Source organism: Astatotilapia calliptera, chromosome 15 (assembly GCF_964374335.1).
Source record: "Astatotilapia calliptera chromosome 15, fAstCal68.1, whole genome shotgun sequence".
Classification (NCBI taxonomy): domain Eukaryota; kingdom Metazoa; phylum Chordata; class Actinopteri; order Cichliformes; family Cichlidae; genus Astatotilapia; species Astatotilapia calliptera.
This window is the reverse complement of record NC_137436.1, coordinates 2,560,306-2,574,269: the sequence shown is the minus strand read 5'-3', so window position 1 is coordinate 2,574,269 and position 13,964 is coordinate 2,560,306. Positions and strand designations below refer to the sequence as shown.

Here is a 13,964-nt window from a genome sequence, read left to right as displayed (position 1 = left end):
TTGTTTGGCACTTTGATGATGGCAGTGCAAACCTTTGTCGAAATCCAAGGACTCCCATAGTTGTTTGATTTTGAACCTGACATCAAAAGTCATCATTTGTATTCTCATCCAGCCATTCAGTGGTAGCCCTTGCCCTACATAGAAACTTAATTAGATAGGGTCTTTTTCCTTGTAAATTTTCACTAGTCTGTCTGTTCTTCATGTAAACTGAAGTGATTACCCAACTTTACCTACATCTCTGCAAGCTTTCATAAGTTCTCACTGATTGCTACCTGAACTCTCACCTATTGTTACAAAGGGCCAATCTCAGCTCAAAGTGTCACTTCAAGTCAACTTATCAGAGACTTTGCTGTGAAATCTCTCACCTCCCGCTGCATGAACCGGTACTGGAGGACCACCATCAGCCTTAGCGAGGGGTTCGCGAAGATGAAACCCCGCAGAGCGATAAATTCTGAGTCCCTTTGATGAATGACCGTTACCATGTACTGATTGCTTCCATAAAAGAATGGCAGTCTGTGGCCTCTGTGAACCTTAAATGTTGCAATGCATGTCACACTGAAATAAGAGCCACCTGTAAAAACCAATCGCCTCATCAAGGCTGCGACTGATGGCAGGTCTCAGCTTAAATTGGAGAGTTGTTTAGTGTGAACAGCGGGACCACAGTGAGTGCAGCCTTAAATGTTACTGGGGAATTGAAGTCCTTGGCTCAGAGGGTGGTGGCTGAGTAAACTTCAGAAAAGTACAAACTTGATTGAATTTTTTTTTCTTCAGTCTCACACACCAGCCTGATTTTTCTCTGTGTGACGGAGAGGACGCAAGAGATGTGGGAACCGCATTGCAATGCGCAGTTGAAGCATTTCCGTCCATCATTAGTGGGGAGGAGCGGTTTGCGAGTTAATCAGTGAAATGTAAAGGTGTTTGAAGCAGGTATGGTTGGAAACAATGTCAGGTTTGTCGCAGACGTTCGTGGCTGAGAAGTGGGGTTGCTATGCCAACCGCTGGCACAGCTGGTCTATCTTTAGAGAACACAATGAGGCTGTGTTTGAGGCGGGCAATCATCAAATTCAGACAAAAAAAGAGGGCACAGAACGAGAGAAAAAAGGTCATTAGACAAGTTTATCCACAGTTTGAGTTTGATCTCAGAAGCAGACATCCATATTGTCAGCTTACTTGCGTTGTTTATTTTCCCCCCGTGAGGACGAGCCGCCACCGTGTATTTCAAGTAGGTTCAAGTGTTTTTCTATTTGATGTTGTCGATATCAAAGGGAAGATTAGCCCCGCTTTGTACAAGACACTGATTCCTTTTAGCATCTGTCCGTCCATTTCTCTAATCCATATTCTTCAAAGGCAGGTAGGCATGTGAGACAGCGAGTCTCGGGTCGTTTTATAAATAGAACCTGGCTGTAATAGAAATACGCAGCCGGCATGTCAGAACAATGTACGATTTAATGAGGCTGGCATGAAAAATTAAAGCTGCTCATTTCTTCACTTTGCAACATTTGTTTGTACCTGTAACTTTCCATTTAAAGCTACAGGGAAGACTGTACACAGGGCGCCACCTTAATTATCACCTCTCACACGTTCAGACTTTCCGTTGCACCCAAAAGCGAGAAAGATGTGAAACACTTCCGTAGCTTAGTTTTTCATATTTGTGTGTGTGTGTGTGTGTGTGTGTGTGTGTGTGTGTGTGTGTGTGTGTGTGTGTGTGTGTGTGTGTGTGTGTGTGTGTGATTTTATGTCAAATTTCTATACTATTTTTGAACTTTGGCTATGATGTATGCGTAGTCAAAGTTCCAAACCCTAATGAAAAAAGCACAGCCATCCAGTGAGTCAAGCCCCTTCTGCTTCCAAACTGAACTGACATTAGAACTACCTGACATCATGCAAATTGCTAACAAATAGCATGGTGCTTTTTGTGCCTCACAGCAAGAAGTGTCCTGAGTTTGAATCTGGCGCCTTCCTGTGTGGTTTGCATGTTCTTTCCGAGTACTCTGACAGTCCAAAGACATGCAGTTAGTAATGTTAGGTTAACTGGTGATTCACCACCAGACAAACTGGTGACCTGTCCAGGGTGTACCCTGCCGCTTACCCCATGGTACCTTGGATAGGCTTCAGTCCCCAAACACGAGCCTACATTGAATAAGTGGAAGAAAATGGATTGAAACTTGAAATGACACTTAAAAACTTCCAAATAGGCATACTTATTTACTTAATGATGCCACATTGGTTTGAATGTTTGGCCATGCCCACGAACAGTCTGAGAGCCAACTTCATAATGGTATTTCTCCAGTTACTCCAGAGTAACTGTCAGAGTCAACCAACAAACATTGGACTTAGAGACAGAGTTAGAAGTTAAGTTTTTTGTAGCCTTGGGAGCAGCAGAGATCTCTGCAAAGGGCTTCGGTTGGCCGTTGATAACCAAGTGGTTGCACTCATCAGGGAGCCTTAAAGAGACAAGAACAGAAATGGTCATAGAGGGCTAATATAATGCCTGATGCAAATACAGCTTATTCCCTTGGAGCCCTAGTGGCAAGAAAAACAGGGCTAGAAATGAGCATATGTCACCATTAAGAGTAGCTACCCTACCATCAAACAAATGCTGAAACGGCTTGCTTGGTGTAGCAAATGTGGCAGCCAGTTGGACAGATAGTCAATCCCTCCTGACTTATTACATTCTGTCCACAACTAGTCTGAGGCAAGCAAACAGAACTAGCAAAATCCATTTGCTGCCGTGGTTTGTTGACATCATGTGAAAAATAACTCTGCAAAACTGTCTGAGTCACTGGAAGGGTCTGCTCTTTATTCAGCCAACATGTCTCAGCAGAGGGCCTTTATCATCTATACAGTAGGGATAAACAGCCCTATCTGTTCACCAGGAGAAGATGGACCACAAAGAAGCTTAATAACAGAACCGTCTAATGCAATGTTCATCAGTATAAATTAAGATTATGGCTTGGATAAAATGGTAGCATTTAATGACACAGTTTGTCTTGTAAACAAGCTTCTAGGTGTTTAAGTGTCACTAACCAAAATGCGCTGTATCCTAGAGTTCTAATAAAACATTTGGGACACTTCCTTCCATTTCCACTGAGCTTGTGCAAATCCATTTATTTATTTTCTTAAATAATACTTTCAAAGGCATCAATAATTGTGAGGCCATTAGTTTGTGCACGAGGCGCAAAATAGGTTATACCACTCATCCTGATAATTAACTGCAAAGGTCTCCTTCGTTTTATTAAATAACTACAAAGGAAATCTGGAGTTAGGAGGCAAGCTTTGGAGACCATGAGTCCTTAAAGCGCGTCTCTCTATTCCACCCTCCTCTTTCCCAAATGAATCATATCAGTGCCATTTCAAAATAAGTTCATCACGAAATATCAGATCACCGCATATTTTGACTGGGTATTTTATGAAAACTATCTTTTCTTTTAATGAGTTCCTGTTTGTCTCTTGTTATCCTGCCTTTTAATTAACTTGGTTTTCATCTTAGCCCTGATTGAATGACTGAAGCCAATGCACAGTGTGAATCCATTCTAACGGCCAGTGGGGGTTAGGAGGCACCTTAGTTGGTTTCCAAAAGGACTCTAGGTGCAGAGAAGTATATGAGAAGAAAATGACTACACTTCTTGCCTAGTTTAATACCTCATGCCACTAGCTGGGACCACAGCCTCACTCACATTTGACAGCATTTTAATGGATAATGGCAGGTGGAGTAAGCATGAATTGGAGCTGTGGTTCGGAGAAGGACTCTGAGGACTGGTGGCAGCTCCTGAGCCCGTGCATACTCCCATGTACTAATGAGAGGTGGATGAATTAATGAATTGGGGAAAAAAGGAGGAGGCGGAGGACATATATAGACAGAAACAGGAGGGAAGTGTATGAGGTATGGTCCCACTCCTGAAATTCAGATGAGTTTTCTCCGATTAGTGCTGCTCCAGTTTGTTTCTGGTCTCAATTCCTGGTTTTCAACACGTGACACGATGACGATGATGATGTTTTTACGCCACAGCAGCTACACAGGTCTGTCATATACAGTGTAATTATCCAAATTAGCTTTTCTTTTTCCACTAAAGGGCAGCACACAAAAGTGTAAAGTCTCAACTTTAGCCACTCCTTGGACCAAAAGTTTGCAAAAAGTTCAGAAACGAGTAAATGTGTCCAACTGGGGTTTGAGTCATAAAGGCCTTAGGATAAGATCAGTGGATAAAGTTGCAGTGTTGTATTTATGTATCAGGGCCTTTCAGTTATTGCAGAGAAAAGGGGAGAGAGAGACAGACACAGGCTTTTGCAGAGTGAGGGCGAGTGGAGCTACGGGCTCTCTCGTGAAGCCTTGGCTAAGACAGACAGGCTGCACTGCCCTCTGGGGAAGATTCAATTATAAATGATGCTTCCACTCGGAGCCATCTTGGATTCCCTTATTCTTCAGGAGGTCTTCTTCACCTAATCCTCGCCAGGGTTCGGTGTGGCCTGTCTCTGAAGTGATATGCCTCACACACATTGCGTGTCATGCATTATGAATGATGGGAAGGAGACGCTCATATCCTAATTTTCTGAGAGCGGCGGGAGCGTCAACACCGGATCCGACAGAACGTTAATATTCACCATGCAAAAGCACGGCATTCAGGTTGTACAAAGCTTTGGAGAGAGATGTCACGACTATTTATTAGTGATATTTTTGTGACTTTGAGCTCCTACAAGCTGACTTGGCTCCGCCTTTGCCGTCCATCTGACGGTGTCAGCCTGTCTCCAGCATCCTTCCGCATCTTTCCTAGCTCGTACCTCCTCTCCTTTCATCTCTCCACAACGTCGCTCTCCCCTCTCTAAAAAAACCCCCACTGGTGGCAGTGAGCAGCATTAGAGTCAGCAGACAGGTCTTCTTTGTAGCCTAGAGAGCTGTGTAGATCTCAGCTGCAACCCCACCTCCTCCCTTTCTCCCTGCTCCCCCAGCCTCTGAAATCCTCTTCAGACCCCCTTCCCGCTTCCCCTTCCTTTTACAACCAGAGAGAATAGGAGCTGACATCTCCAGAGAACCGAGAAAAAAAATCATTTAAAGCCCTTCCTCTCTGTCCGCTTGCCGCTACAACAGAGAGGAGTGTCAGTAATGCAGCAGGAGGAGAGGCAAGAGGGGGTGGGGGGGTAGGAGGGTGAGACTGGCTGGTTTCGCGGTAATGAGAGGGGAGTTGTTATGGCTCAGCTTCTGCTGTTCAAGACTGTGTGTATGTGTGTGTATTTTCACTTCTGTGTACTCACATTTGCACCTTTGCAGTGTTGCATGAATCTGAAGTGAGGCTACATGACTGCTTTGTTAATGGGTGTCAGCGAGTCGATCTTCCCGTTCTTCTATAGCGATCTGAGGATGCTTTGACATGCCTGTGAGTAAGGAGCCAGTGTTACAAAGCCTTTTCCTGTTGCTCAGAGAGAGTGGGGGTGGAGGGGCTCGGATCATCTCGGGTTCCCATCGACACCGCTTGACTCTCTCTCTCTCCATCTGTGTTTTTCCTCCCTTCTCCGTGTCTTGCCTCCTTCCCTCCCTCCTGCAGCAAAAAGTGACTCTTTCCCCACTCGCTCCCCGTTCACCATCTCCACATCTTGTCGCTTCTGCCACAACCACACGATACAGATGGCAAATCAAGCTGTTCGTCATGGAAATATGTCAAGTATGTCCAATCAAGGGTGACAAGAACGGGAAACTTTTTGATTGAGTCCTTTTACTTCCTGTTGTGTTGTTGGAAGTACTCGTTCGGGGTTTATTGTTGTAGTTATGTTAGTAAAAGGAACAAAGTCAGGAAAGTAGCAAAGGGTTGGTGATTCATTAGGATCTGGTCAGATTTGCAGACTAACACTGGGTAACATGTTCATGTTACAGCTGAGTTATATGTTATTATAGTAAGTACCTGTATATACAGGTATGGGTTTCTGTTATTATGCTGTGTCCCATGAGTGTGAGAAAGTGTTTCTCATAAATTAGCAACAGAGTGAACAGTGGGTTATACAAGAAACAGTTGGTCCTAAACTTCTAAATTGAAATTGAGTTTGAGTGATTTATCTGCAAAACCAATATATCTGAAATAATAAGTATCCGATAAAATGGTACTGATATCATATCATTCATATCATATGTTCATTTCTAAGCCTGTGAAGTGGCAGATCTATAAACATTTGAAAGAGATGGAAGAAACACCCTTCAGCTGTGTTATTAGTGTTGACTGTTGCATGGTGTGTCCACCAGAGGGCACTCTGCAGCATCCCCTTTGGCATCATGACTTTTGGATGTTACCGTAACGATGACAAACTGAGTTTAACTGAGTTATCTGCCACTCGTTGTGACAGTAAAGCAAAATGCATTTCAAACTGCATTCATTTAATATCTTAGTGAGGTGACATAAATTGCTGCACATAACAGAAGTTACAGAAATTTTATGTGTTTCGTTAGTCTGAAAAAATCAACTGTCAGATTTACTGCACCTGGTATCGGTTCTAAAAGTCCTGTGTCAGTCAGGCTCTACTTGACAACAAATTAGATAACTGATAAATATTCTTCAAGCAAATCCTTCACTGGTCGCACCTCCGGTGTGAAGATGTGATGCCTGGAAAAAAAGGTGAAAAAGAGGCAGCTTTTTTTTGATTTAACACACTAAATAACTTATAAGTTGACACACAAATCAGCAAAATAAGAGAAAATGAAAAACATTTTGGCCACACTTCCACAGACACTACACAGAGCACAATATGTTCCTGTTTACCCTCCTGATGTTGCAGCTTCTTCTCCCACAGCTGCGCTCCATCAGAGCTGGCACCAACAGCCACCTCCAACATAACTGGCACTAGCGCTAAATCCCACCGCAGCACAAAGGCCTCAGTTTCCCTTGGCGTTTTTTGGGCAAGTGTAGTACTATAACTGTAGTTTTGACTGTGGAGCTGCTGCCCAGCGGCTCAGACTTTATCATCTTGGCTGCTGGTGCAACTTCGCAGCCCAAGCAGAAGCTGCCTAAACCTTGGACTCACTGCGCTGCATTTGTCAGTTTAGCCTGGCTCATAAAGTTAGAATATGACTCTGACAAAATGTTATACAATGCAGAGCAAGCTGTACAATGCTCTGTACGTACTGTGTACACTGGGAAATAACTCTGTAGGCCATTATCGCCGTTTGTACTGGTGCTTCATATTTTTTCAGCCAGCTTTTTTGACATTTATGTACGTTTCTTTAAGAATACACACAAAAGCCGTCCTCCCTGTCCATAGCAGAGCCCAGAACACGCAGCACACATAAAGTTTAATTAGTCTGAATTATTAGAGTTTTAAAGAGCGATATTGCTATAAGCAAAATATGGTGGAAACCTTACATCTTTTGTTTGTCACAATCCCAACGCTTTGTGGGTCTTTACAGCTTGCTGTTTGCACATGCATCATAATACAGCTCTGGCTGCGCGGGTAAAACCACTTTGTGCTATATATGCTCAGTCCATTCTGTGTCTAGTTTTAGCTTTTCCCTGCTTCCATTACCCCTGGTTTTTGGCGCGTGAATCCATATAGTGCGGTAATGCTACAGCTTATTATAACGGGGAAACAGACAGTGTAAATCATTCGAGGCTGCCTGTTTCCTTTACGTAGCCGTTCTTCACGACACACCGCCCTTCATCCATCATGTTCTGCATTTTTTTTGTTCGGCATTGCTCTTGAGAGATGGGACACATGGCCACCGTGTGTGATGACAGCAGAGACACATGCAAACACGCACACACCGGCCGCCACAGAAGTCCTTTAAAGCACAACAACACACACACACACACATAGGTATCGCTGTAAAGCATTTTAGCTATTTCCTCTAAGCTTACTTCTGGCAGCTGATTGAGGAGCGGCGGGGAGAAGGAGAACGTTCAATCATTAGTCCTCCTCTCACTCTATCCCAGAGGGGAGAGGCAACAGTTGGAAATATGAATTATGAAATGATAAGAGGTTGTAAAATGGAGATAAATCCCAGTGATTACACAGCTCAGTATCTCACAATTTGATTCCTCTGCCAATGATTCTTTATTGTCACTGTGTGAAGGACAGCAAGCCTAATAATTCCCTATGTATGAAGCACAGCAGGGGAAAGTATTGTAATGATAGAGTTCTTTTGAACATGATTGAGGAGGCAATTACATTTTGCATCTCACTTCCAGGATGTTTTTTTTTTTTTTTTGAGCTCCGCTTTCTTTTCTTCGTTCTCCGATGGCAGAAAATTCGACCACATCAAACCGTGTTTGTCTTCTTTCTCCATCCCCTGGGGTGCCAGTGCTGCAGAAAGCCCAAGAGATAACAAGGGGAAAAACATAAAAGCACATAAACAAGACACACACACACAGCAAGGAGAAAGGAGAGAAAATGTGTGCACTTGCAGATGTGCGCATGTGTGTGTGTGCATGCTTTAAGACTCACACTGGTCTATGCAAATGACTCTGAGCGTGCATGTGTGCACGCTTGCACAAAGAGTTGGAGTTTAGAGCATTTACCCGCTGCAGTTGTGTGTGCCTTGTGGGTAGCTGGTAGTGCCACCTTCCTCTTAGTGGTGTCTAACACACATGCATGCAGCACACACACACACTCCCAGTACTCCATCCAACTTAATCTGAGAGAGAAAAAAGCTCGACCAGCACCTCGCCCTGGCTTTTACTGTAGGTCTGCTGCCTCTAAATAGTGGGTTTTATCGCAGCATGGTGTGAAGTCTGAATACAACCAATATAACCGACATGCATCACGGCAGCTGCTCCGCTCCTTTTGCTCCTTTCCAGATATCATTGCTGGCTGCTGAAGTTCATATGTGCATGTAGAAGACAGACAGAGTGGAGCCAGAGCAAAATTCTCTTGTTGAGGTTGAAACAGGGAATTGAGAATTCCAGCGTATTCCCCTCATTTCTCCCCACACTGGTCAGGTGCATTGAAAGCAGTGACCTGCAGTGATTTCTGGCTCTGTGTGAAAATCCTGTGTCCTCCTCCCTTTTCTCCCTTCATCCCTTTAGTTTTGTAATGTCATGTGGGGGCTGAAGGACAGAACATAGCTCTGTCCTGCAGACAGGTGTCCTGACCTTCTGTCTGCTCTTCCACGCCTCAGGGGACCTCTGTGAAATAGAGGCCAAGGCTTTGACCTAGTCTCTCATCTACAGTTTGTCTCTAAACGGAGCCATGCTGCAGATGCAATGAATCACAACTCCTAGGGAGCAGCGCATTAGTATGTGGCCTTTATTTTCACAGCTATACTCCCTCCATAGGTTTTGGGGGTGTTTTTGCTTGTTTTCTTTAAAGAGAAATCGTTTGAAAAATTCAGCATTGGTCATTTTTCTTGTTTCAGAGATCTTCTTATCTCCAAGTCAATGTAGCACCAGTGTGTTACAATTAGATTTCAGATGGCCTCCCTCCAGTACCCAGTGGCCATAGCAAGATTGCATTATTCAAAGCTGGAGATGAAAGTCCCCTCTGATAGACTAAAATAACGCTCTCTACAGTCTGTACTGTGTGTAGATTTGATTCCTTTGATGATATTTCCCCTACAGTTAGCTTTTCACCAGGCTTCGTGGCTGTGAAAGCCCATGTGTGTATTTTACACATCATTTCTGCTATTTATTGCTTATTAATCCTCCAACCTTGTAAGCACTGATGGAGGGGGGGGGGGGGAGTTGTGGCCAAAAGTGATGGCTCATCTCTTAGAGAATGCCAAGAATGAGCACAGCATCAGAAGAAATAGTCTGTGGTAATTACAAGGGAGAAAGGAAAGGGACATTGGAATAGTTGGAGCGTGCTGAAGTGAGGAGGACTTTCAGACATTTCCAAGAAGCAGAGAACAAATTAGCCTGCTCATCACCTCTTTTATGCAGCCGAGTGAATTAAAATCCTAGATGCTGTCTCAAAATCTTTGTTGCATTGTTACCAAGAAAATCAAGGCGAAAATCGGTGCACCTGACCCTCACTTTGGTGTTTTGATCGGTCTTAAAATGCTTGCTGGCTGAAGTGAATATAAGAAATCAACATTTTCATTGCACTCAGACAACTTTCCCAAAAACAGAGACCCAGAAACGAAAAAACATTGAAGATTATTGTTCCTTAACAGTTTGCAGGACAGGTAAATGTCCGAGGACGTTTTAGTAAAGATATCTGAGAGCATGAGTGTGAAAATATGCTAGAAATGTTATAACACGCCATCGCTTACCCCTCCGCCCTCTAATTAGTCTCTTTGCAAAGCTGCTGAAATTTATATTGGTGCTCAGTACATCCACACTTAAATGGAAAGTCCCAGCAGCTCTAGCTTCAGTGAAATTATTCAAATCAAAGTCTTGACCTTGGAAATGTAGCCTGGCATGTGCATTCTCTCTTTTCAGCTGCGTAACAGTCACACAAATCTTTTTTTTCCCTTCATATGAGTATCAGAAATGATGCCATTCCCAGTACTCTTGCATGCATAGGCTGTTGATATGCAGTGGACTTCCTCTGCGTGTGGAAATGCAGCTGGTGCAGTCTGGGCCCCGGCAGGTTGTTAGGGAAATGTGCTACATCTCGGCGATCTCGGGTTCTTTCTCTTCTCTGTACTTGTGCAGATAATCACCCACTTGTGTGACTGAAAATGTGAGAAGGCATCATGTTCCCAGTGTTTGTGCGAATGCGCACGTGTTTGCACACTTTTAGACTGCATCACGATGTGCATTTATGTCTCCGTCAGCCCGCCCGCTCTGTGTGTGTGTGCGTCAGCCCGTTGTGCGTGTGGCAGCCTGTGTGTACTTCATGCTGAACATTGTCTTCTTGAAACACTAAGCAAATCTCCTCAATGTGATAATTGGCTCCCCGGGGTGCTTGTATCTTTGCTGCTCATCATCGTCATCCCCTCCAAAAAAAACGAGTGTGTGCTAGATGAGATAGGCGAAGTTTGCTCGTTTGCCGGGGAAACTGATCCCTAGTCTGCCCGAACTCTTTTGGCAAGAAGAAACTTTGAGGCGATGAGACAGTGCAGCCAGATCGGGTGCAACCTGGCTGCAGGCTGCTGTCTGCCGCCTCTCGTAGCATCAGGGGCTTGTTTTCTGATGCACTGCAATGGGTGAAATATGCTATTTGAGGCAGGTGATATGCTCAGTAGTTTCATCTGCAGTAAAGTCTCTGACAGAAGCTGAATGATTTTATCACTTCTGTTCAGGAAAAATAAAAATATCTGCGTTAAAACCATCCGTTTATGATTATTAGCTATACGGAATGAGGCGGATTATTCGAGGCTCGGTGCACGGACGACCTTCGCTGGTGGTTTGCAGTGCTGGCGCCTGAGTTGTGTAAAATACAGACCTGTTTGTGTGCCTGAAGGCAAATAGAGACGCTCATCTGGTCACTAGAGTCTCTCCCTCTTTTTTAGTCCCTCTCATCCATATGTTCTTGGAGTCCCCAGGGTATTATAGACCACAGAGCAGATTGTTGGCTGCTTCATTGGGGAAACAGCGAGACAGCTGGGCACCCATCACACGGCCAAACAGATGTTCAGGTGACTTGCAGAGGAAGTGAACGGAAAAGAGAAATGGCGAGGGGCGGGAGGTGATGCGGAAGAAAGGGAAGCCGAGAGTTGATGGAGGCAGCAAAAAATGAATTAATACATTGATGCCAGAACTCCGAGACTTCATTAGGAATCCAGCGTAGCCCTCTGAGGTGGGCCACACGCTTTCCGCTCTCCTTAGGCCACAGGAACCGGTTTTCTCCCATATTGATTCACCTACTAGACTATCTGCTGCAGGTCTAATGCCTCAGATCTCCCGATTATCTTTGGCTAAATGCGGACGAGACGGCTAAGCGGCTCAGGGAATCAACGCTTTAATTCAAACTCACCTCAGGGAATATTCAAAAGTTGGAACTGAATCCCACCCTGAAAACAAATAGCTTTGGTCTTTCTTGCCAGTTTCACATAATGATAAAAAAGGAAATCCACAAACAGTTTTCACAGATTCTCTGGCTGAGGGCCGAGCTTGATCCAGGCAGAGGCTCTAATCTGACACAAATCTGCATATACATACATACATATCTATATATATATATATATATATATATATATATATATATATATATATATATATATATATATGTGTGTGTGTGTGTGTGTGTGTGTGTATATATATAGATAGATAGATAGATAGATAGATAGATAGATAGATAGATAGATACAATTCCCTACTGGTACTGACTCCTTTTTTTCAACACTGCATTTGTCAAATTAAACCAGACAAAAGTTCTTCGATCCCCCTCAGTCCCCCTTCTCTACTTTCTTGGGCCAACCTTTGTTCTTTGGTTGCAGGTTTCATGTATAATACATGAGGATTGGGAGACTTATCCGTTTCTGGCCATACCGGCTGTAATTCCCTGGGAAGGGGCTATATTTAAGAGCTGGATAGGTCATAGATGGCGTCAGGGGAGCAGCTGACTTCTACCCGAAAGGTGGCGGTGGCTGAATAGCATTAAAATCCTAAAATAGAACTCGACACAGTTACATTGTTGCCCCGGCGAGGAAGCTGTAACGGAATTACCGTAGATTTAGCCCCTAATGGAAGAAGCGTTAATCCAGTTTTGTCAGAAACGTGTCTTGTTTGTGACAACACGCTGCTCCCTGGCGTCTAGTTAGTCTCTGTTTGTACATCACAGATTTCAGTTTCTTTCTATCTGCCTCTATTTATCGTACGACAAATCTAATTCCTGTTGTTGTTGTTTTTTTATTTCCACAGCTGGCACGACCTACATCTTTGGCAAAGGAGGGGGTCTGATCACATACACGTGGCCCAATAACGAGAGGCCAAGCACCCGGACGGACCGGCTAGCCGTGGGCTTCAGCACGACCATAAAAGATGGCATCCTGGTCCGCATCGACAGCGCCCCACGTCTGGGTGACTACATCATGCTCCACATTGTATGTATTATTCTTGTCTATTCAAAATTCAGTGTGTTTCAAGTGTTTAAGGCATTACAACCAAGGTGATGACCACAAACAAACCTCCGATTCATTCCTTTCCTTGTGGCAATCTTCAGGCAAAATTCATCCCACAGTGCTCCGAATGATTTATACGCACGATGTAGACCCAGTGAGGAAAAAAAACCTTACTGCTCTACTCGAAGTCTTTGCTCATCCAGAATAACCCCACTTCTCCACCACAGTCAGGCTAACTCCCAGCATCTCCATACCTATATATACCTCTGTGCGCACACACACACACACACACACACACACACACACACACACACACACACACACACACATTGGAGAACCATAGGAAACTGCGATTTGGAATTCTCAGCCAGTCGTCTGTGCACCCGTGCAGCATCTTAATACTTTCACATCGCGACCTTGCATTTGGCTCGTTTACATAAGCATTACGCATTTACATAATCATCAACAGCAGCTTGATGAATGCAGTGTGGAATCACTGCAGCGAATGCATGTAGAGGTAGTGTGGTCGGGAAAAGGGACGAGTAGCTGGTGACGCAAAAAAAATACAAATAAATTAAGAAAGAAAAAAAAAAGATGCGATGATGAGGAGGAGCTACAGTTGCTAAAGCAGATTGAAAGTCTTTTTCTTCTTAAAGAGCTCCCCTCATCTCCTGAGTGCTGGCCATGTGGTGCAGAGAAGCAGCCATCTGCTCTGGAAAGATGAGGGCCAACAACGAGCAGTTTGGAGCTGCCTTTACAGTATAGAGAGATAGGAGTGTGTGCACGTGTGTGTGTTTCCTTGTGCGCACAGGTGAGAGAGGAAGTGGAGTGGCACAGGCAGAGGGAAAATAAAGACGTAGAGTGGGTTGCGAGGGTGATGTGGGACATGCCTCCCTGCGTGGTTCTAACTGATTGGGTAATTGCAGGAAACTCTAAAGGAAGGAAAAGGGATGCATTTTTAATTCTGCTTTTTAGATATGGCGGCACAGCTAGCCAAGCAGGGTATCTCGCATAATTTGGCTGCGAGTCATTGGGCGATGAA

General features: G+C 44.2%; 1 protein-coding gene across 20 annotated transcripts in view; it reads left to right on the top strand.

Annotated features, from left to right (window-relative positions):
* Window positions 1-13,964, top strand: part of nrxn3b (neurexin 3b) — a 321,105-nt gene that overhangs the window by 224,310 nt on the left and 82,831 nt on the right. For all 20 annotated transcript variants that reach the window (XM_080289989.1, XM_080289992.1, XM_080289988.1 and 17 more), the window contains one exon: window positions 12,723-12,904. In XM_080289989.1, coding sequence (XP_080146115.1) covers window positions 12,723-12,904 — 182 coding nt within the window. The remainder of the gene's footprint in view (window positions 1-12,722; window positions 12,905-13,964) is intronic.